The sequence below is a fragment of the Micrasema longulum genome, unplaced genomic scaffold (genome assembly GCF_059751315.1).
Source record: "Micrasema longulum isolate JH-2025_06_02 unplaced genomic scaffold, ASM5975131v1 h1tg000377l, whole genome shotgun sequence".
In the NCBI taxonomy this organism is placed as follows: domain Eukaryota; kingdom Metazoa; phylum Arthropoda; class Insecta; order Trichoptera; family Brachycentridae; genus Micrasema; species Micrasema longulum.
In genome coordinates, this window is record NW_028277578.1 from 96067 (window position 1) to 121964 (window position 25898).

The following is a 25898-nucleotide window of genomic DNA, read 5'->3' on the forward strand; positions in this document are numbered from 1 at the left end:
GAATAGAGATCTTTTTAAATTGTTCTGGCTTCAATAAACCTTTTAAGGTTACTTACTGATTATTGTTGCAATTGAAGCTGGGTTGGGTGGAGTCAATTGTTGCAATTGAAGCTGTCCTAGTTAATTTTGTCTTTGATGAATATGTTAACATGAACTGACTGGGTGTATTTATAGAATGATAAGCACGTTTTGCAACTCTATCTGTTTCATTTACTTGATTTAAAATTTAAAACTGTATTCAAAGTTAATATAACATTTAAAACAATCAATTAATTTGTTATTCACTATACAGCCTGTAACTGAAAGGGTGGATAATCAGTGGCAGAGTGATGGGGGATTTCAATGCCTATCGATTTAACCCATTCCAAATAAAAAAAATCTTTTTAAAGAATCTGCAAAATTAATTTCTAACTAACTTTTAAGGGCTCTAAAAAATGTCGTCTACAACCTTTTTCAAAAACTACTCTTATCTATGGAGAAGTAACCCTGAAAAATTAATTTGGCTAGTGCTAGGGCATCATGTTAAAAAGTGAACTTCAATTGTGCAAGTGCTAAAATCGATATTTTTTCTGTGAATCAAAGATGTACTTAAAAGTAAGCTAGCTTATTTTGGTTAGACAATGCAACGATACTAAGTAAAGACAAATTTGCCTTATAAAAGAACGGGATTGTGTCAAATTAAAAATACAAAGACATGTTGTTTTATTGAAAGTTAGTTAAAAATGAATTTTTCAGATTTTTTGAAAAGATTATTTTTTATTTGGAAATAAATCAAATAACGACTCAAAACTTGTAGGATGAAACGCCCACTATTGAGCTACTTGGAGAAAAAAAAAATGATCGTAGATTTAATAGTTTGGCTACACTAGGGACATCCAGGAAAAAATGGGATTTTTACTAAAATTTCTTAAAAATCTTAATAACTGAATATCGCGGAACATACATGGGGGTTAAATCGATAGGCATTGAGGTCTCCTATCACTCTGCCACCGATGATCCACCCTCCCAGTTAAAGGCTGTACATGCATTATTTTTATGTTTGTTTAACACATATTGTTATCCGTTGTATATTTTAGTTTTATTGTAATTTATAAATATGTATGTAACTTATTTTTGGTTGTATTATCATGTTTTGGCAGAAGGCCACAATAAAGGAAAAAAGAATCTGATTAATTATGAATTAATTAACAATAGCCATAAACAAAGCATTGCAGAATCACAAAATGGATCACATAAATGCCACATGACCAAATGAGTGTTTAAGTTCAGAAAGAAATTAAAATATAAAAAATACATTTTTGTGTACCTTTCTAATTACCCTGAGTATTATATTTTATTAATCATAAAATAATACAATAATACTTGACTAAAAAGACTAGAAAAAAAATATAATACAATATTAGTTAGGCGGGACAATATCTGAGATATTCTGTGTCAAAGTAAACTACAGTTATTGTTATATCATCTCGAAATAATCTAGATATTTCTTGCGGGAGGGTTAACATCTCTGATATTCTAGAGTGCTCAATTCCATAGTCAGTACCACCGAGGGCGTGCCTAATAAGATGAGTAGCTGCATTTTTATCAATAGGTTTTGACTTCAGCCCTTCTTTTCGATGAAGTAATACTTCATTAATATCCCCGAGTAGCATGTCTTTGTGCTGTAGTTTGAGAGGTGTAAAGAATACCTTTCCCATCATGTGTTCTCCTACCAACTTAACTACTTGGTGTGGAGACATCATATCCCACAACCCATCTGAAGCTATTACCATAAATTTGTCACGAGGAGTCAGTTGATAGTGGAAAACATCGGGCTGAGCAGACAAGTAAGGTGGAGTGTGATAGTCCGGAGGTATCACGTGTGAACCCAGATACGGAATCACAATTTTTTCCATTATTTCATTCGGCCATTTATATCTAAGGTCCCCTAAGGATCTTAATGGAGCTAATTGACCTAGTAATCTATCAAATTTTATAACTGTTTCTTTTTCACTTATAGGATGCTCTTTCAATATCCTTTGAACTTCTTTGGCATTATCAGCATTATGCTCAATGGTTAACTTCTTAGGAATCCAGTCATTGTTTTCAGATAAAACACCAAGAACAGCGTTGCAGTCCCCTACATTAGCCACGTGTAGGTGTGACCCATCAACATGAGCGACACACGCTACTGCTCCAGACACTGCCACTGAAAGAGTTTTCTTGTTCACTTTTCCAGTATGGTTAAAGACTTCAAGAACTTCGTTCGAAATATCCGAATCCATTTGTAAAAACGCCGTTTCTAATGCACTTTTCATATCAAAGTTATCTTTAGAATTTTTTTTTGACAGTTCCTTCAAAAAAATATCAAAACTATTTTCATAAAGGGGTTTAAGGTCTTCCACAATCTCGAGCTGAAAAAAGATAAAACTTTTTGAAGATTGTTGAATAATTAATTTCACAGCATGAGCGATCATATTATCATGTCAAGTAAAGGGCTAGAAGTTCGTTATTACTAAGGAAATAAAACAAAAACATGATCAATGGAAAATGATTTTTCTTCAATATTTCAGAGGGAGAGTTCTTAGATGAGAAAAAGCTAAACTGTATCATATAAAATAACATTTTGATACTTACTTTGTCATTAAATGTTATGACAAGTTCCTCGCGATTTTGATTGGTTAGATATTTCTCTAGCATTGGAGCTGGTAGAAGGCAGGCAGCTATGTATTTAAATAAGCGTTTAGATATAACTTGCGCACAGGATGCTCCCCCATGCCCATCAAATATTCCTAATAAAAGACCTGAAATAAGATTGACATTTTCTTCCTTTAGGGTTCTATTGAATCCAATCATGAGAGAATTCAGCAAATCAATAGAAAATAATAGTTGTCTAAACTAGGAAAAAAAGAATCTTTCTAGCTGGCTAGGTGCTTTATCCTTAAAGATAAATAGGAATGTCATTTTTCACACTATTTTGCACATTAATATATTTTTTTTTTTCTCATTATTTAATTTTTCAAATGTAAAAATTAATATTTAAAGGCTCCTCCAAATACAATGCGCTTATAAAGATTTTTAATTGATATATTTTGTTTTTAACAGATAGGCATGGAAAAAGATATTTGTTTGGTATCACATAACTAATAATGAATGTAGGAAATAATATTATTAATGTTTAAGGCATTAACTTTGTAGTCAAACATTTAAGGAAGAAATTAAGCTTGAAATTGAAATTTTATGTAAAAGTTCTCTATTTACAAATATAATATCAGTTTATAAATACAAGATATATCAACAGAAAAGAAGGAAATAATATTGGTAGATATCATCAAGATGCAGGAAATATTGGGGAATGGAAAATCTAGGCATTTACAGAGCTGATGACCAGTCATTAGCTGGTTTAAGTGATCCTTTATACGACGTGTGCTCAATGCATGTGATTTTCACATCTATATTTTCCATTGCCACTAAGTGGAGCATGTGGACATCGCCAGACGCCTCCGGGAGAGCCTATAACTAGCCAATCAATCAATCCGTGTCCCTTAGTTCTGCCAAATAAAGCCGATCAGCCTTTCAGGACGGCGGTAGCCCGCAGGTGTGAAGAGGAAGCAACTTGGGTTAAGAAGCTGTATATAACTAGTTAAAAGTGTACGAGGTATTACATGATTTTTAATTCTCAGAGGTGACATCTGTTCATTTAAATATTCTTCTTTGCGATTGACTATCCTCATCTTCATATTGGTTCTAAAGTCATTTTCTTCATCTATGTTGAGATATCAGTCTCTTTAGATGAAATGCTAAAACTCTGATATCTAGGTGATTCTGGTTAAAATTTATTTAAAATACAAATTTCTTTTTGATTTTGGTATCCGCAAAGTGCAATATAAACATACAAATAACACAAACAGCAAACGAAAATGAAGTCGCACAGAATACATATTATATTAGTTTTCGCAAGACACAAGTGAGACAGGAATTTATGTCAATGATTATCAAATTAATTTAGAATGATAAGGATAATTTATTGAGCAGAATTTTTTTTTTATAATCAATAATTTGGTAATACAAATTAAAGAATATAATTTAACAACCATTGGCAGATATCACTGCAGGACACAAAAATAAAATAATGCCAAAAAAAAAACTTGAGAATCGCATTTCCATAGTTTGTGGATCTACATAATGTCCGGTTTCTGGCACAAGTAAATATTTACAAAAAATGAGATGTCTTCATAAATGGCATCAAATAAAATTTCGTGTTTCATAAATACAAAAAAATACAATTTTGTAATATTCAGCTTGCAGTGTTATTTGAATTCGTCATTATTGTAGAACAATGACACATGTGATTTTCTTCAACTTTACATGAGAGCAGTTAAAATGATTTTTTAACACTTTATGTCGCAACTTGATACAAAAGTATATAATTTGATACATAGGTTAATTATATATGATTTTTTTCAAACCTGGATTACAAAGCGTTTATACATCCTTCTCAAGATCAAATATAAAAAAGTAAATGACGCATTTTCACACATCCGTCGCTGTTCTACGATCCTGATGAATTGTTGATTTGGGATGAACTTTTAACTTTAAAAGTGCAATATCTCACAACAGACCAATTTGTGCCAGAAACCCGACGATATTGTATATTGCATTGTATGTGTATGGGAATTGGTGTTTAAATAATGGATCATACTTCAATATCAATGTCTTCCAGCCAACCAAAGGTGCACAAACTCTACATTCAACTAATGGTTCTGTTATGTTATTAAAGTGAGGGTCAGTGCTTTACAAGCACCTGACTAAATTTAATTGATCTATTGTGACGAGTCCCTGTTATTTAGATCTTGCCTTCAAAGCCAAAACACTTACCACGTAACACCATTGTTTCATGAGTTTGTTCGTTTCTCATATAGAGGGGAAAGTGGTTTCACATATATAGCTAAGTCTTTAGAAAATCTGGCTTTTGAGTATGGTGTTTTCGCATATATGTATGGTTAGATGTCACCCTTTAAGCCTTAGTTTTTTTAAAACCATGCTATTGACGGGTGAGTGCAGCTGCATTATCAGATGGTTACAGTTATAGTCATAATAAAATATGTCTTATTTGGCCGACATCAGTGTTATTTTACAGTGATGTTTAATCTCGGGCAGTCTTGTTTATAAGTACCGAGTAGTTAGCACAAGAGTCACATAGTGTTGTGAAACGAGAGCAAAATACGATTTTGATTGCGTTAGTGTGATGGATACATATAAGATATGGAGAAGTTAGGAAACGAAAGCCTGACGTTCTAAGGTGCAAGTGTGTACAGTGATCACAAACCAATCACTGATAGGCTATAATCACTGTAAATATCAAAACAGTATTAAAATAATAGCAAATATTCCACCCTGAAAATCCTACTGTCAGCCTCCTCGTGGCGGCCACCGGGAAATGCAGCATTAACTGTAGCAAACGGCAGGGGGTGAAGGCGAGTCTTCGGCGCCTCAAAACCTATCTCCAATTGCCTCAGGGAAGCAAAACCCTGACACAAAAATCGGGTCGAGCCGACCCTAAGGGCCCTTGCAGCCCAGGCCTCGAGAGCACGGGACTAATCATCCAGCTTTTTTAAAACACCACGATTACAAAAACATCACCCGCTCAGCCTCGGATACAAAATAGCTACGGTAACTGACCTGGCACATCCCCACTGGAAACATATAGACTAATCCTCTCCAACAAATCTACTCTCCGCATAGGAACCTACAATGTACGCACCTTGCGAACCCCTAGTAAAAATCTCCACGCCCGTGTCCTAAAAGATTACCGTTTGGACATTTTAAGTTTGAGTAAAGTGCGCTGGAAAGGGGCGAATAAAAAGTACATATAAATATAATATATATAAAGACGGGTGCACGTGTTTATACTCTGATCAGGACCAATACCATCGCCAAGGAGTGGCTATATTAATGTCGTAGAAGGTATCTCGCAGCCTTGTGAAGTGGGAACTAATCTCGAAACGGCTGAAATGTGCTACCTTAAAGACGCCCGATAGCTCCATCACTGTCTTTCAGTACTATGCTCCTACAGAGGATGCAGACGCCTCTGCCGAAGACCTTTTTTATGATTTGCTTCACTCTGAATTATCTAGGTTACCCAGACGAAACCGTGTAGTTGTCATCGGTGACCTTAATGCTAGGGTAGGGGATACCTCCATAGTAGGATCCGCAATCACGAGGAATCATGATCTCAGCGGTACAAATGAAAATGGTGTGAAACTCATGGAATTGGCTACTTTAAATGAGCTCACCATTGGCAGTACTATATTTCCTCATAAGAACATTCACAAGTATAGAGCGTTCCAGGAAAGATTCTTGCACACATAATCTTGGGCAGAATACGAGCTCCTGTACTGCAGATTCTGAGAGTCAACAAAACTGGTTTTATTCCCAGTAAGTCGTGTGCGGACCATATCCATAACATAAGATGCATTCTCCAACAGAGCAATGAAATGAACTCGCCCCTTGCGTGTTGCTTCATTGACTACGAGAAAGCATTTGATAGCCCGCATCGACCATCTCTTTGGAAAATTCTCGATGTGTATGGTATTCCTCCCAAGATTATTGCTGTTATAAAAGCACCCCACATAGATAACAATTGTCGTGTAAGAATCGATAGCTCTTTGACTGCTTGGTTCGGGGTCTCCACTAGAATGAGGCAAGGCTGCGTCCTTGCATTGTTCTTATTCATCATACTGATGGATTTTATCTTATGCAAATCAATACCACCTGATTGAAGTACAGAAGTGAACTCCCCCTAAAGTTGTGCGACTTGGAGTATGCAGATCATGCAGTTCTTTTTGAAAAGTCTGTTAGTGATAATCAGGAAATTGTTGACACGCTGCAGGAAACTAAACTTGTCTGGGTCTTAATATTAATACAAAAAAGACTCAGATTATGTGCAACAAATCCTGTCCTGACCCTGATTAACCTCTCTATAGTAATGGACAGAGGATTGAGAAAGTTGACAGCTTTAAATACTTGGTAGTTGACATAGCTTAGGATGGAAGCATGCACAAAGAGCTCGCAATCCGTCTAGGAATTGCTGGAGTAACTTTTAACATGATGTGTGTTGTCTGGAACTTAAGTCTATGCTCTGTCAAAACAAAATGCCAATTATTCAACTTTTGTATAATGCCAGTACTCCTATATGGGTGCAAATCTTGGCACCTTACCAAAGCTCAAAACACCAAACTTCTGAGTTTTGAGAGTAAGTGCTTGAGAAGAATATTAGGTATAAGGTTGTTCGATTTTATAACTAACATTGAAGTCCGAGAACGGATGCAGCAGCCTCCTATAACGAGTGTCTTGAGGATGCGGCGGTAGACCTGGCTAGGACCTAAACCTAAACCCAAGTTGCCTCTTCTTTAAACCTGCGGGTTCACGGCGTCCTGGAAGGCCGTCAATGACGATCTTTAGACTTTATTCGGCGGAATTAAGGGCGCTGGATTGACGTGGGAAGAGGTAAAAATGCTGGGTCTCCTGGAGACAACTAGTGATGTCCACATGCTCCACTTAGGAGGGGGTGTGGAAAAGGAGAAGAAGAACATCAAAACAATGATATTCTCGCTTCAATAATTAAAATTAAATGAGGTGAAGCCATGGGTGCTTTTTAGTGGTAAATCGTGCGTTAGAAGACGGAGACATTATAAATAATGGTCGCCTCCGTGGTGTAATGGCTAAGACGCTTGAAGGCTCCAGGTTTGGTTCCCGATGAAAATAAAAAAAAAATGTGAATTTTCTCAAGCCTGGGTGTTTTGTGCGGTAATTCACCACTGTAATTGAGCCTAAGAAAGCCCAGAAGGCCTGTTGTGTAAAATAAATATGACAATGTTAGTGCGTATAGAACAAAATACAAACAAAAATACAAGTTAGGAGGAATGCCAATGGAAGGACATATTGATTTATTTGACAATTTAGGGTATTAGAAGCAAAATTAGAAATCTAGATCTAGAAATCAATGAAGGAGTTACGGAGATATTTGCGGAAAACTTTGAAAAAAGAATTGTGAGATTTCTAATTGTGCATCACCAACTCAATGGAGAATGCTATATTTGCAGTGTAAAGTAGTATTATTGAAATCTGTTTTTGCAAGATTTAGAGATGGCTTTGAATTACGCTTTTATTTAGGTAGGTAGGTTTTTACGAGGGTTGTCTGAAATGTTTTCGACCTTAACATGAAGATGGCAGCACATGTCAATGAAAATTAAGGAATGTGATTACGCATGCATTGAAAGGTACCCATTAAAAATTTGTCCGTTTTGGACACGCAGTTATATTTTGACAGTCGTTTGAGTGAGAGAATGAACATTTGGGAAGGCCAAAATCTGCAACCACTAAAAATAACATTGTCCAAGTTCACCAAATGGTGCTGGACAGCCGTCGGATTGAGGTTAGAGAGAAAGTAGAAGGTAAAACAAGATTTAGGCATGAGAAAGCCGACTGCGCGTTGGGTCCTGCGTTTGTTCACTTCGGACCAAAAAAATGTTCAAATGAACATTTGTACTGCTCTGTTGGTGCAGTTAAGGCACAATAAATCAGACTTTTGGCGCCGATTCATCACGGCAGATAAAACTTGCATTCACCATGCTACTCCAGAAACTAAAAATCAATCTAAACAGTGGACTGCAAAGGGGGATCAGCCCCAAAAAAGGCAAAAACTGTTCCATCGGCTGGGAAAGTGATGGCGACTGTTTTATGGGATAGTCATGGAGTTATCTTCATCGATTACCTAAAAAAAGGAAAAACTATTACGGGAGCACACTACGCATCATTCATTGATAAGTTGAAGACAGAAATCACGAAAAAACGCCCACATATGAAAAAGAAAAAAAAATGTTTGACACAGACAATGCACCTTCTCACACCTCAGCGGTTGCCATGGCGAAAATCCATGAACTACGGTACTTACTCACCAGATCTAGCTCCGAGCGACTTTTTTTTGTTCCCTAAGCTAAAAGTTGCGCTCGGAAGACACAGATTCTCATCTAATGAGGAGGCCATCACCTTCGTAAATGACTATTTTACAGGGAAAGACGCTAACTACTATTTGGATGGGTTGAAGAGATGGGAGCATCGCTGGGAGAAGTGTATAGATGTAAAAGGAGGCTATGTAGAAAAATAAAAAATGAATTTGAGTGAATATGACTTGTTCCATTGTTAGGTCGGAAACATTTCAGACATCCCTCGTATGTGTAGTTTATTTTGGCATCAATAAATAATTTTCCGTTTTTGGTGGAGATTTCTAAGTTTGCTTCTAATACCCTCAATTGTAGTCTGCATTACCTTTACGGGTTGTTTAACACCCATTACATAATGCAGACTGTAAATATAAGTTAGAAGTCAATGAACAGAAAGCAGATAGCTGCTGAACTGCCGATATGTACAGAAAAACATATATGTGTGAAATATGATGATGTTGAATTATGACTGAAATCAAAAGAGAAAAATGGTCCGGAAATTTTCGTCTCGCATATTAACTATGTTAGATGTTAATTGATTGCATTAAATAATTGCACCAATTTGGAAATATTCTTGTAAGATTGTAATAAATACCAGTAGTTAATTGACATTGCGCTTCACATCTTGTATCTTCTATAGGATTATTGGATGCCAGTTGGTTTGATTCATAAGCCTTTACGGAACCCGAAGAAAATTCTTTGCTGTATTCATTTTCTCTGAGTATGATGTTTACCTATAAATGTAAATTTGTGATTAGGATAGGTTCTAAAACAAAAGATACAGTTTCAGTGTGTACAGTGTCTATCTGAGCTGATGCGACAAATACCATAAGGCTGTTTGAAATATCAACAAGAAGAAGAAAAAATATACAGCATAAAAACCCAGAAAAACAAACTTCAATAAAATACAGTTGCTTTGCATAACACCATTTTTTTTTTAAATTGGTGCAAAACTGGAACAAAGATAAAAATTAAATGTATACTGTGCATATTATAAACAATTACCAGAAAAAAAAATATTTTATATCAAAAGATATATGTTTCTAATTTGAATTTATAATTTTTGTAATTTTATCAATTAGGTCAGGTTCCCATTATGCCGGACCGGCGGATTTGCCAGACCGGTAAAAATGCCAGAAGAGCTAGTGGCTGTACAATTTACATGAAACTATTCACATTATGCTGGATTCGGCAAAAACACAGAGATCGGCATTTTTACCGAGCCTTTTGTCACTGCGAAGCTCAGTAGAACACCCGGACCGGAGTAATGTGAACAAGTTTGCTCCGGTATCTATGTCCCCCGCTCGCCCCGCCCGTGTTCCTCTCACGCAGTTTCGGCTTCGCATTCTGATAAAGGTAGACGTGTAGCATGGATATAAACGCAGACACTTTAATTACGCTTGTCCGAGAGAGACCTTTTCTGTGGGATAAGACCGAATACGATCATAAAGACAAAATTTTGAAGTCAGCAGCATGGCGTGATGTATGTTTAATACTGAAACCAAACTTCGATGAACTGGAAGAAAAAGAAAGGTCCGAATTCAACTGAGATGAGTACTTGACTGTCCGGTTTTCTTGTGGGATCCGGTTTTAATGTGAACACTATTGTCCGGGAACCGGTTTCCAGCAAATCTACCGGTCTGGGGTAGTGGGAACGTAGCCTTATTGTTTTGAGTGATGTGTGCTGTTTTATAAAGGAAATAATAATCTTGCAATAAGAACATGAGCATCTGCTACAGTAAATAAAAGATTAAGATTCTCCCAATGATCTGCGCCGGAACTAACGAGATCTAGCGCACCGTCACATACTGAAAAGGGACGGGAACATAAAATATTACGAGTATAAATGTATTCTCCCTTCCCTTGTAAGCACAGGTCAGGTTCTTTGTGCCAGCTGAACCTATGGTAGGTCTGGCTCTGCCCATGATGTAACAGCATTATAATGTTATAAGAGTTCGAAATACAATAAAACTACTATCTACGATAAAAATAAAAACATTGGATATGTTTAAATATAATATTGTTTGATTACTAAGAGTGGAGCCCTCCAGAAAAGCAAATAAAAAGAGCATATTTTTAGATAAGATAAAGGCATTAAGTTGGTATAAAGTAAATTACCAGTTTTAATGAGTGTAGTACTGGATAGTTTTGTTTATTATGCAAAATATAAGACAATCATTTAAATACTTCAATGAAAATTTGTGCCATCCAGAACTCTTCCATACGAAGGATATTGTGAGTATGTGACATATCCCACAAAATCCAAGGAGCAGGTTGCGATGGTTCGGGCATGTAAGCAGAATACCGCTAGAATATATAGGCAACAAGGCACAAGCCCTTAATATCCCCGGTAGGAGGTACAGAGGCAGACCCAGGCGCAGGTGGGAATGATCATTGCCGGGAAGAAGAAGAATGAAAATACGTACTTAACATATGAGTCATTAATAAATTGGTAAAACCTATACTTACATCATGAGGCGAAAGGAGCACTGCATTGTGGGTTGGTGATGAATAAAATAACCTTTTATAACTTGAAGTCAATTGTCGTCTTTGAAGTATGCTTTCTCTAAGATTTGAAGAGTAAAATGACTCATTTGAGAAAGTAACTCGCCGAACGGAATTGATAGTTTTAACGTTCAAAATAAATTTCTTACTGAAGCAACACACCATTTTAATAGAGATTAACAGTATTTACATTGATATAAATAACATTATGCGCACGTGCGCATTTCAGTGTATTGTTACCGAATGTTTTTATAACCTACGCTTATCACAAAATTAGACTTTGTTGTTACCATTGAAATTTATTCGAAGGTGGATAAGCCAAAAAATGCAATTGAAAGCCAATCTGAGTGTGAGATTTTGAGATTTTTTGTCAGCTGTCAAGATATCCACAGAAGAAAATGTTCAGATAAACTGAAAAGATATTCATCATTTAACTAGTACAGGTAGTACTTACCTTAGTTTTTTTTTATTGGTGCATTTGGGGCTAAATGTATCAGATAAGTGAAATTCCCTCAAGGGGAGACTCACATACTTCAACTACTTGAAATTCCTCAATTTGGCCATCTATAAAAAAATATAAGCTTTCATAATTTGCCTAAAAATGAAACCATTTTACGGTCATTCCAGTTCGGTTGTGTTTTGAAAGTCACCGTAGTGACCCTCAAGGTCATTCTAAATGAAGTCCTATATAAAAACAAAATACCTGCAACGCGCATTCAAAATGTTTTTGAAAAAATGTTTAATAATTTTTAATAATTTTTATTTTATTTTCTCGAATAAACCAAACACAAGATAATTGTCACCTTTTCTGATAGTTTACGAATGTTTTCCAAGCTTAAACGCAAGGAAAAAGCATCCAAGACATGTTTGTGTTTTAGAAATATAATACCAAAAAACATTAATAAAGTTACATAATACACCTCACTGCTCATGTTATAAAGTGACATTATTGATTAATTATATTTTTTCTGAATTTAAAAAATATGTTTTTCGTTGCTAGAATTCTATCACTCCATGCGCTTTGTAGCTGTTAGACATCTGATAATATAAGCCTTTATATTTCATAAATTTACTAACTAAATTTATTCTTCAACTTCTTCACAACTTCTTAGCAACTTTTGTTTTTATGCCCCAATGTCCAGAATGTGTAGATTAGTCAATTCGTCACACAAATTGTAATTCTTTGGAATAGATCTTCCGGCTTTTGCTAGATCTCATCGCCACTAAAACCGAGGATGAAGATGTATTGGCATGGTTTAGCTCGAAATTTTACATTTTTATCGTGTTTATGAATATATTGTATACCATTATTGTTTTGCCCTTGTTTGTCTTTGCTACATAGTTTTATGTTATTTTTGTTCAGTTTCGTGCATATACTCGTATGTTTCTTCGTGCAACTGTTGTAATTGACTTAGGCCGTATCCATAATATATAAATTAACATGTTCACCTTTAATATATTGTTTTAGCATACATTCGCCCAAGATATCGGATTTGGATAGAATTCAGATTACTATCATTTTTGTTTTTCCAATTCCATACCCCACTCTCATGCATAAAGGTTGGCACCAGTACTCCATTGTAAACTGCCGAGTTTGCCTTCCGCGACAAACATTTATTTACTGGTCAATTAACTAGAGTTGGCGCTTTCGCAAAACTTAATAAAACTTACTAAAATCCACAGGTTGTTGATTTTAAAAAGTTTGTACTAAATTTTAACCAAATGTGCTATATATTTTATAAAATATCGGTACTAATACTCTACTCCATTGTTTTTCAACCTGTGGGTCGCGACCCCGTGGGGGGTCGCGGAGCCTCTGTAAGGGGGGTCGCGAGAGGTCAAGAAAACTTCAGTTTTTTTATACAACATATAATTTGTGAGACTTAAATAAAAAGTCGATAAGACTTAAAATTATTATATTTAACAAAATTTCCCTATAATCAATCATACAGGTCAGAAAAATGCTAGTTCAAAACATGTTATTACAAAGAAAATAAATATTAAAAATGTGTTTAAATAGAAAATAATTACATCTGTGCTTGCTTATCTTCGTTTATTTTAATGTGAAGGTTGCGCTTGAGTTTGTTCAATTAATTTCTCCCATCGTGGATCCGTTTTTGCCACATTAAGTATTAAATCGTTTTCCAAATTTAAACGATTTCATAGTTTACATTTTATTCGCGCCCTTGATGAAAATGCCAACTCACACAAGTACGAGGTAGGAAATGGAATCAAACACTTCAAAGCTTCGGTTGTTAATTCCGGGTATTCTGTTTTTCTTTTTAACCAAAACGTATCCAAATTTTCAGACTTGAATTCCAAGTGTAACATGCCATCGGCAGATAGTTCCAGCAGATTCTCTTTGAGCTTAGTTGCTAAATTTGCCTCGTTTATAGCTGCATTTAAAAACGGATTTAAGATCCATCTTTGCCCAGTGTTGTCCGATATCTCTTGCAGTGATAAGTAATGGCACAATTTTTTCTTCAAATTATGTAACACCATTTTCATACCAGATATATATAAGTTGATGTTGATCTCGCTTCCGACTTCTTCAATGAAAGACTGTGTGGACGAAAATGAATCAAAGTTGTTTTGATTTATAGATGATGACCACAATTAAATTTTTTTTATAAAGCCACGGAGTTTGTCTTGTGCTGTAATGACATTTTCATCACGCCCTTGAAGACTTTTATTCAAGTTATTTAAATGTTCAAATAAGTCAGAAAGAAAAGCCAATTTTAAAAGGAATTCCGGGTCAGAAATGAATTCAGAGTAATGTGACTTGGCTTGCTGTAAATATACTAATAGTTCAACGCGAAGTTTTATAACTCTGGTCAGTACTTTGCCTTTTGATAACCACCTAACTTCTGTATGGTAAAGCAAATTACCGTGAAGTGTCCCCATATCTTCACAAATGATTCGAAACAATCGAGTCTGCAACGCTTTTTCTATAATAGAATTTACAATGTTAATAATAATATTAAGAACTTAACTGTATTTTTACGGTAAGGATTTGGCTGCAAGAGCTTGGCGATGGAGAAAGCGCATTGCTTTCTTGGCGATGGAGAAAGCAATGCATCCAACAAGCGTTTGGCATCTGTTCTTTCAGTCTAGCAATAAATCCACTCTTCGCACCAGTCATGGCTTTTGCTCCGTCACTACAAATAGCAATGCATTTTTGTGCCCAATCGATATTCATATCTTGCGTAGCTTCAAGGAACATGTCATGCAAGCATTGACCTGTAGTATTTTGGGAAGTGCCTTGCAAAATAGTATTTCTTCCATTATTATTTCACTGGATTCAAAACGCACTAAAGCTACAAATTGCGCACAACTCGCAATATCCGTTGATTCATCAAATTGCAAGGATACAAAATAACTTTTCATTATTATTTCTATGACTTGATCACGAACATCAGTCAACATATTGTTTATCCTGCGTTGAATGGTATTGTCAGAGAGAGGTATACTTTTGAGCTTTTCGACCTCTTGCTTGCCAAACATAATCTCTGCTATATCTAAAGCCGCTGGTAAAATCAAATGTTCGGCAATAGTGTGAGATTTCCCTGCTTTAGCCACACGAAAAGCTACTCGATAACTAGCGAGCAACGCTTTCTCATTCAGGTTGGACATTTGTCCTATAGCTTTTCATTTTCGCTCAAAAAATTCCATGGGTTTATTTTTTTCATTAGGATGTTTTGTGTTTAGGTGGCGTATCAACTTCGATGGCTTCATGCTTTCTCTTGACAAAATTTCAAAGCAAATTACGCACTGCGGTTTACTGTCAATCTCAGTAAACCCAAATTTTAAATAAATGTCGTCATAAAGACGTTTTTTCTTTATTCCACTACTCCCGCTAGACGTTGATGGTTCTGATGATCTTTTCAGGAATTTATCAATTTTCAATTATAACAACTCAAATAAATGCGTACCCTAAAACAAGTGGTTCGCGCTCTTCCAACAATTAAACAGCAGGCATGATCACGCGTGACTTACGCTCACAAATCAGTCTATAATTACTCCAACTCCAAGGCACCTTACAGTCCACATAACACCGAATTTACACTTCTGAATCGTTTTCACTTATCGGGATTGCTTCTGATTCCACTTGCTTCGCTGTCTTGCATCAAACTGCCATGGTTGCGGTCGACCGCCGTATTTATAGGCCAGCGCATTCTAGCGAGAATTATCTCGAAGCGTTAAGAAACGTCTCGAAACTTGTGGATCTTTCGGACTACCAGCGCCATCTGTTGCTAACATCCGGAACCTGCACTAGTTTCTAGTGTTACCAACAGATGGCGCTGGGAGTCTAACCCTAACGATATATTTTATTTACTTATATACATCTAATATGTTTGTATTTGTTTGTTAGTTGTCAATTGGCCACGTTTTCAATTTAAAATTATATGTTTTACGTACTTAATACTTAATTATATGTTTATATCAGATTGCAAATAACGCAAACGCCTAAAATTTTTAGTATTATATATTTTTAACATACATGGAAAAAAGGGTTGCGAAATATTTTTTGATACTAGAGGGGTCGTATCATGAAAAAGGTTGAAAAACGCTGCTCTACTCTAAAGATTAAAAATCTTTTTTTCGAAGTCCTAAATCTGTATTTAATAAAATTTTGAAATAATGCTAGGTACTGCAATCTTTGTAAGGACGGCAGCATTGACTTCCCAAAATACTGACGAATGTTGCGCCATTAAATACTCTGCGTAGCATAATTTCATACTGGGTTGATATTTTTTTATTTTGAAAAATTTTGCTTGTTAAAAATAATGCAACATAATAACACTAAAACTTACCCCTTTCCAACAATACCCCTTTCATTAAATTATGTAATGTGTGAACACGCAAATGAATTGAATATTCGAAACCAAGCATATATTTACAAAAAATCTATAAATAAATACCATAAGTGAATACGGAAGTTACTACCTATATGCAGAATAGTGAATACTATACAGTGTGTAAAATGATCCCTTAAACCATCCGACAACATATCATAAGCTCTCTGAACGCCCAAACTTTCTTACTCTCATCAGCTTCAAAACTCTTCATAATATAACTATACATTTAACATGGAAAATCACAATGTTGATGCTTTAAGTATTAATTTAAGCATTATCTCTGTTGAAAAAAACATTCAATAATTATAACGTATTTTATTTCTATAAAAATATTGTTTATTACTCGTAAATTATACTGAAATTTGTTAAAAATTACAAAAATAGGCATACAAATATCAATAGAAATTATATAATAAATATTTGAAATAGGTATTATGCGTATGGAATTTCCCATGAAACAAAACAAAAACATATCTTACCTCCGATAAAATCCAATTTTAAAATTAAAAATACGGCGAGTACATCGATAATAAACAAAATAGGAATGAATAACAGGACAGAAGAGCAGAAGAGAAGTGCGGAAGCAAAAGTTTGCTTAGGAGTGATACAAGGCTGTTCAATGTCCCCAGAGCTGTTTGATTGTTACATACAGCAAGCCCTTGAGGAGCTCACAGAAGATATGGTAAATTTTCTAAGGGTGAAAATACAAAGACAATAGATAAACATGATAAGGTATGCAGACGATATAGCAAGATATATTATATAACATTGTAAATTCAATATGGGATTGCCCTGAACTATTATCTCTCATCAACTTCAGGGTGCCTGGAAGAATGACTAGACAGGTGCCACCGTTTTGTAGCAACAATTTACGGACTACTATACTTGCAATGCCGTATTAAATATACTTCATTAACTCGGCAATAGTTATTCCCACGTATCTAATATATTTAGTGTAGGGTATTGTTCCTATAGAACAAACCTTTTGAACTTTTTCAAAGATGGTGAATGGTAATTATATTTATTTATTCCTGCATTTCATAATATATATATGCAGTTTTTTGTTCACTTTGCCTAGCTGTGTAAAATAGTACTTATGATTTTCTTGTTGTTTTACTGTAGAATGTTTTATTATTTAAACTTTCTACTGAATATGCTGTATAATTTTTAGGTTAATTTTTAAAATATAAATCTTGGGTATAAGGAAATTCACGTTTAAAAAAAAAAATGAAACCAAATATGTTAATATTATAAATGTTTGTAAAAGGCTGATTTGACGTTTATGTTTATAAAATAAAATAACATAACAATAGAAAGTGAATTAAAAAAATAATTGTTAAATAAATGTAATCCGTAAGACTATATAAATCAATACATTTCAAATAAAAAATATAATAAAAAAAATCACATGCTAAAAAAATTATTTGCATAATTCTAGCTTTACGATTCAAATACCTACATAATGATGATAATGATAAAATTATAAATAAACTTATAATTGAAACTTAATGGTTTGGTTTTACTTTTTATTATTTTGACCAACGAGCGCTTTCGCCTAAGTAGGCATCTTCAAGACTGGTGAATTGTTTACAACATTTACAGTTTTTATACTATTTTAAAATAATAAAAAGTAAAACTAAAGCAAGAAGTTTCATTGATAAGTTTATTTATAATTTTATCATTATCATTAACTATGGAGTTTTATCAAGAAATATCAAGAAAAGCATCACCTACATAATGGGTTAACGATACACTTACTTAACACTTTTTGAACGCTGTCATTCTCAAACAATGTTGTATTTTAATTTTTCTATTTACGACAGTCGAGATTTTCTTTAAAAAAAATATAATAGCATTTGTTTATAAAAAAAATATACATATGACCCAGTTGCATTATTTTAAAGAGTGAAAAGAAAAACGAAATAATGAAAACGTGGTTTTAAAACAGAACAATGGAAGAAGAACTCCAGGAAATTCGGCTTTCTTTAGTATTATTATACGAAAAATAAAAATAATGAAATTATCGGATATTTGATATGTGAATACACGTTTCTGTTATAAAATAAAGCTGTTAGTCAAATGCAATAGAGAAATCAGTTTTGAAAGATCGTCTGTCTATGGAATACATGTTATCAGCGGTACATTCATAAACCCCGGCATCCATCTGGGTAGCTGGATCAATTTCAATCTTCGATTTAACTTTATCTTTTCCAACTCTCCACTCGTGAACCTACAAAGAAAATTTAAATATTGAGAAAAGTTCTTTAAAAGTTTGAAAATTCATTAAAAAAACAGATATATGAATTGGGAAAATCTGGACGAACGTCATAGGCAGTATATTGAACGGGTCATAAGCTCTGAATATATAAATATATGCTTTTACCTACTTCTATATGACTTCTGAAAAAGGATCTCCACATATCGCTTTTTTGCAAGAACATTATGTTTTTTTCGTGGATTTTAATTGAAGATAAAGGAATTAATTAAAGATCCGTAGTAAAAAAACCTATGGTTTAGATTTTATATATTTTTTTAAAAGTAGCTTTCTGTAAAATTGCATTTTCGTGTTAATAAATATGTTCTTTTTGCTGTGTTAAAAATAGTTTATTTTTTATTTTTTAGCTATCATTATAAAATTTTTAAATCAACGAATCATAATTTTTTTATTATCTATATATAGACATATGTCTATAAGGATTATAAGGAGATGATTTGGACACCCTCAAAATATTGTCAATTAAAATAAATAAAATTGACTTATTATCTGTAAGGATTTAAAGAAAATAAAATAATTATAAAATCAACCATATTTTGAGTTTGTCCAAATTTTTGTAGACAAGGACTGGATTTAACTCCCTGGGGACTTCACAAACATCAACAGCTGAAATAATTGAAGGAATATGGATGTTCAAATATGGGCAGAATGGTGAATGTTACACAGTGTGTAAAGTGGCTTAAACCAGCCATTGACAGGTCATAAACCCTGTAGTTGCCTAGACTTCTATATGACCTTCTCTTAAATATTCTTAATCTCTGTTGTAAATTATAAAATCAATAGGGAATCGAACAAAGGCCTCTTGCGTGGTAGGCAAACGAGCAGAATTTTTGACCACGAGGTGGACATCAATCAGGCCATAATTAAAATAAAGTTACGAATTGATAAAAGTAACATAGTATATCTTAATCGAAAGGAAAACAAAAAGTTAGCGTTTCAAAATTAATTACATAACCAATTTTTTCATGCATGCGAATTAATTTAAAACGAACCCCTCATTAGTTCTCAATTAGTGAATAATTAAAACCAGAATGGAACAATATTTTTTAATATTTTACAACGCCAACGCGACGTTAGAAATTAATTAAATAGGTCAGGTTACGTAAATTTTATTGTGATTGACAAATATTTCAAAGCAGATGGAGAACCTTCTTGAGAAGGGAATATGGATGTCTAGGCATTTATTTATTGTATTGCAGAAGTCAAACAAGGTGATATTTACACGAGAGTCGGCATTAGGACTCTATTGTGAACTGTGTATTCCCTCATCCCCTCTTTTGAATATCTTTCTCAATATTTCAATTCGTAGTAAACATTCTTCCAAGATACACATATTCCTTTACCTGTTCCAGAATAACCCTATTCACAGTGATCACATTTAGTCGTACTTTTAAAAAATGTTTTGAATGCGAGTCAGTTATTTATAATAACTCTGTTAAAAGATGTCCATGATAAGAAACCTCAACTAGTTAAAATACACTCCAAAAAAAACAGAGTTATAACTAAAGGTAGTCTTGCGGTTCCTCAAATGAAGACATTTTTTGCCCAAAGACTCTCAAGTTTTATAGGACCTCGATGCTATAGTAAACTACCTCACGGAATAACTCATTCTTCCAAAAATAAATTCCCAGCTGAAGTTAAAGAGTGAAGGTCTCCCCATGACATAATAGAGAGAATGACTGAGGGGACAAATTACAGAGGGCGCCCCCGACGGGAGTATTTGGAGAAAGTGTGCGAGAATTTGAACTGCGCCTCATTTACCGAGTTGAAGAGGGCTGCAGAGAATAGAAACCAATGGAAGATGAGATGATGGACTTTGCTGCAAACCAATCCCCAGGATTGAGACTGCGAAGAGGAAATGTTTATTTTGTATAAGTATCTAGAGTATATACAGTATCTAGAGAAGCGATTCCCATTTTTTTTTGGCTATGGAACCATAATTGATTTACCATTTATTAGCGAAACCGCAACTCTAAAATAAAAAAGGAAATTCGCAAAAACGGTATATTTATTTTCCAACACCTTATTGTTTACATGATGTAAATTGTAATGTTCGACTAGAAAAAAGTCCATATTTTGAATTAAAAATCGTTAAAAATTTTCAGCGTTGACTGCCCGTTTTTTATGACAATACGCCTTGACTTTCGGAGCCCCAGGGTTCCGCGGAACACCTTTGAGGAAACGATAATCTAGAGATTCATAAGCAAAAACACAATGCACATATGAGACATACTGGTTTTATGCTTAGAAACAATTGACATCCTGTGATATAACTCATTATTATTTATAGCTTTTTTAAATTAGCATAAAGTGGAAAACTACTAATGTCGTATCTCAAAATATGACTTTTGCAAATAGTTGCCTTTTTGTTTACAAGAACAGTATATATTACTCGTACGTCATTATTTATTGTTTTTAAATACCTGTAGACGTAACAGCCCCGTTTGCAGAGGGATTTTTCAGCAGTCTTTTAAGAGTTTAACAAGAAAAATGTTGATACGTACGTGTAGATAAAGATGTGAAAATATTTCATTCCCATCTTTGAACCAGGTAATGTGAGGTCTTGGGGAACCTCGTGCAACACATAAAAATGCTATTTTGTGGCCAAGGACGTATTCATAATCGAAATGCGAGGCGAGTAGAATTTTCGCTCCCTGAAAAATAAAAACACTCGTCAGAACATTTAAACAGTAAAATTTAAATAAATACAAACTGACCACTTACATAAATAATAAGTAAAAGTAATGTTAATAGTAATGGGAGGGGGAGCAATCGCATCATTATTTATTTTTTAAAGCAGCAGTCGGCAACCAGTGGATATCGGTACCAAGCGATTTGCAATGTGAAAACACACGTAAAATGTCTTTAAAAGAAAAAACTATTTTTAATTTTTATGGGAGCTTGCTTTCTGAAAACAACTAGGAGTTCCAATGTTTTGCTCATAAAATAGTTTATGTTTGGTAGTTATTATATTATCCAGCAAACTTTTTCAATTCTGAATTACTGAAAGAACAAACACAATTCTGGGTTATTGAATTCACATTTAGACGAAATACTACGCGCCTCTACTTAAAAACGTAAGCTCTAATTTTAAAAATTCACAATTTGAATGCAGCTACAAAAACCTAATTGATTTTATTGACTATACTTAGAGTCGTGAAATACACAATTCGCGTTTAATTTTTAAAACTAAAATATTCGTACATTAAAATTATAGTTAGACTGTAATGACATATGGCCAAGTGCGGCCCGCAATAATCTCCAAGTAAAAGTATTTAGTCCTTCTTTCAACAAAAGGTTGCCGACTTATGATTTAGAGTATTGATTCATGTGTTCCAAAACATAAATGATCTTGAGACATAAGACAAACCCGATTACTAAAAAAAATTACGACATTTTAAAAATAATATTAAGCGTACAAAGTATCATCGTCCTCCTATCCAGACCCGATGGTAAATAGGGCACTGTATCTCGATTATATGTTATTTGAAGGTTAGGTGATCAGTCTCACACTTTGGGTGCCTGCCCAGGTTAATTTTATTTCTCTCTCAATTTCCTTATTCAGGATTTTTACCTGGAAGAAGCTAGCGAGTCAAAAACAGTCGTCAAGGGATCTGGTTCTATTTTGCACACATAACTATATTCTTTATCCTCCCGGACACGGAATAATTAATATAAATAAAACAATAAAAAAATCTTAAACAGTAAATACGCATAGGATTTTTCTAATAGGGATAATTCACCTGCATTTTTATGAAATAATTTTAATAAATAAAAATTATTGATTTTTTCTGTGTTCCGTTTTAGTGTGAACTTTCTACCACTATAATTGCAATAGGTGTACGGCCAAAGGTAGGAAACGCTAGGATCAATGACTCCATTAATGGCCGAGCTGGGATTGTCAAGTAAAGCTATTGTTTCCATACAAAATAAAAACATCTGTTTGTTACTCGCCATAGAATATTTGATCAATTATTGATCATTAATAGTCTCCCCAACTACCCGTTTATGTAAAATGCATGGAAACATAATCATAGGCTTTGTGTCCAGGCGGTAAAAGTAAAAGTCTGATAATAATCTGAAAAAAGGAATCGAGTCCAGAAACGTCCGCCTCATTGTGTAGTGTTTATCGCGTTCGCCTTCCATTCTCGGGTCTCTTAGGTCCTCGGTTCGATTCCTCGCAGAGGAAATGAAATATTGAATTTGAAAGTTGTTCTACGCTGCAATATTTCATTAAGCGCGAGACTGTAACAAAATCAACTCTCCTACCTACCATATAACAAAAAAAAAAATATTTTTGAAAAAAAGATCAAGATTCGTGGCAATTGGAAATAAGGAAATGACATGACAGAAATAGGGTTTTGTAAAGTAACGCGAAAACTGTATCATGCAAAGTAAACCATTTCGACTCATGTGAGAATGTTCCCCCTTCCTAAAGAATTTATCATCAGTAATCACAAAGATGACGCTTATCACCCCAAGTGCATTTTGCAGGAGTGCTTTTGTCTATTATTATTTCAACATGGCTAAAGAAAGTTATCAAATCTTAAGTCAAAAGAAATGCACATGAAAAAATACAGAATTTCAAAAAACGCAGTTACGCCATTAAAATAAAAATATAAATAATCACTTTTTCTCTAGTTGATAATGGTGCATTACACACTGAATTAGTGCAATAATATAAGCTATTCTTGTTTCAATAAAGGCAAGATGACCGATTACGATTCAGAGGCCAGTCCAAGGATAATGATTGATTGATTGATTGACAAATTAAATTTTACTAGAATTTAATATGGTGAAGTAGGTATTTACATATTTAAAAAAATAGTATTAAAGTTCTTCTGATTTGCCCAAATATTTAAATTTTGGGAGGCTTTCCCAACGAATTGTGAATAACTCAGTTCCTTGGACCTCCAACACTAGCCACTGGATCGGCTTGCTTTGTTAGTTTAAAAAAAACTCATTTAAATTCTCGTATGTACCGACGTAAAATGTACGAATTCAGCATGTCATTTCCCACGGGGTCCAGGGGTAGAATAAAGGCTGGAGCCTCTTGACATACTGTCCTAGCTTTTTTATACGAGCTTTTAGTCTAATGTGGTTTTCGTACAAATTTCAGTTCAAGTGAAAAACACGAAATTAAATATTTCGAAGTGCAACTCGCAGAGTTTCGATTTGGTGTCTTGCATACTTCGGTTTTAAAGGGGACCTGCTCAATCATTTTTACATACAAAAATAAACATATATTTATTTCGCCAGTTTTAGATTGCCAGATGTTGTGCAATCATAGTATGGTACTGCATAGTTGAAACGCATATGCGAACGTAAATTTTTCATAAAAATAACAAATTACATAAGGTATATACTATTTTTAAATTTATAACAGAACAAACGCTAATTACAAATAATAAATAAAGAGTCGAAAGGTTTTGCCATAATCAGGGCAATGCGTACAAATAAAATTAATGATCATCATTAATAATCATCATCATTCCCTTTCCGCACCTAATGGTGGATAGGACACTGCATTGGTAAACTAATGGCAGGGTATATTGATCACTTTTGTTACATAAAGGTAAGATGATCAGTATTACGCTTACGGTACCAGTCCAGGGACTATGAAATGTTATAGAGTGAAAACACCCTTTAAAATAAATCTTTCATATCAACCATGTCGGGAATCGACCCCGAGACCTCTGGCACGGTAGGCATTTGCGCTGACCATTACACCACAAGGCCGATATTAATGATATAATTAAATGTAATGAAAAATATGAAAAGTGACAGTTGAAAAAAATATAAATAATGTGAAATAGTAAGAGTTGCTGTTATATGCATCAAGTTAATAGGCTGATTAGCTTTAAAAATTATTTGTAGCTAAATAAAAAAATAATAAAATAAAACAAAGCAGTAATTGAATATTTTTTTACGCTTAATACGAAAAATGTCAAATGGCTAATTTTATTCGATAAAACTAACAAAATAAAATGTTTTATGCACACAGATTTAAAAAAAATTCGCCATAAACTGAATTTTATGTTCATAGTACCATTTAAGTATCCTTACGTTATTATTGTTGTAGTATTGATCAGAATCCGTGTCCCTGTATTTGCCTGTAATCGGTAGTCCAATTTGTACCTAAAAAAAATAAAAAATCGATCGCCTTATAATTATTTTCATACACAAGATTTAAATACATACATTTGTAATAAGGAATTGATAATTTTGATAAAGACATCGTCAAAAAATGTTTTTGATAAAAAATAACAAATGAAAAAGAAAAAATGTATTTTATAAAAACGAACTTTTAGAGAAACTTGTTTTAACCAATATTAAAAAAAAAAATATTTTGTATAACACTATGTTGGATTACCGGCATACATATTTTTTTTAATGAATCCGTATTAGGTTCGATGTTTCTTATGAGATCATCATCAGACTCATCAATCAGTGGACCTTAATCATTATGTGTGAAATTGACAATCGCTCAAGCGGCCTATTTTTGTTAACTTTTTATCGATTGCGATTGTATAGCGTCGCAGTTTTATACAAATTATAGGCAGTAAAAATATTGGATGATTGGCCGGTTTAATTATATTCAAATCAACACGCGTAATAAAGGAAACAACAAAATTGAACTTGCAACATACTGTCATATCGATATTTGAGCTTCTTTAGTTCATTATGTAAAAAAAAACTGTGATTTTTTAAGGGTAACGTTAAAAAATATAAATATTTGTGGTACTCTCCGTTTGAATTTAATGCTTATGAAATATGTAATACTAAAAAACTAATTATTTTTGAAAACGGATTTTTTCATTAATTAATAAATAATTGAAATGATTTTGAAATTATTGTTTAAAATTAATATAACTCACCCTGGACTTAGTTTTACTAATTTTCCTCCCCCTTCGTCCATTTACTTCATTCGTTATTAGCAGCAGTATGCTGCAAATAATAAGCAACCCGATGAACCGCATTTTACGCATTTTACGCATTTAATTTCTAGGGAGATGAAGTGATTCTACAAATAAATTTATTTCAGGCCTAGACTACACACCCGCACCGGTGAAAATTGTAATATTATTAAGTGTTTAGAGATGTTTTGGTCGGTGCTCTGCCCGTCGTTAGGATTAAATGAAGCATCCGTCAGATTGTACCGCCAATTGTTGTCCGTATATGGTGCTCAAACCTTAGAGCCAAACTCGGCGATGTTTTTTCGATGGAAGCAATTAAATTGTAAATAATAATATGTTTTGTGCTTGCGCGTGTGTT

The 25898-nt window shown here is 33.9% G+C and overlaps 2 protein-coding genes across 2 annotated transcripts; both read right to left on the bottom strand.

The window, feature by feature from the left end:
* Positions 1-736: 736 nt before the first annotated feature.
* On the bottom strand, positions 737-11897 carry Pdp (pyruvate dehydrogenase [acetyl-transferring]-phosphatase 1-like protein, mitochondrial). Its single transcript, XM_088225641.1, has 4 exons — positions 11454-11897; positions 9580-9718; positions 2617-2783; positions 737-2393 (listed from the first exon to the last, which is right to left on the bottom strand). Exons 1-4 carry the CDS (start codon positions 11652-11654, stop codon positions 1404-1406), a joined length of 1497 nt encoding a protein of 498 aa, XP_088081767.1. The 5' UTR covers positions 11655-11897; the 3' UTR covers positions 737-1403.
* Positions 11898-16661: 4764 nt separating this feature from the next.
* LOC148282091 (immunoglobulin domain-containing protein oig-4-like) lies at positions 16662-25740 on the bottom strand. Its single transcript, XM_088225643.1, has 4 exons — positions 25502-25740; positions 24690-24761; positions 21128-21277; positions 16662-18578 (listed from the first exon to the last, which is right to left on the bottom strand). Exons 1-4 carry the CDS (start codon positions 25619-25621, stop codon positions 18420-18422), a joined length of 501 nt encoding a protein of 166 aa, XP_088081769.1. The 5' UTR covers positions 25622-25740; the 3' UTR covers positions 16662-18419.
* Positions 25741-25898: the final 158 nt, after the last annotated feature.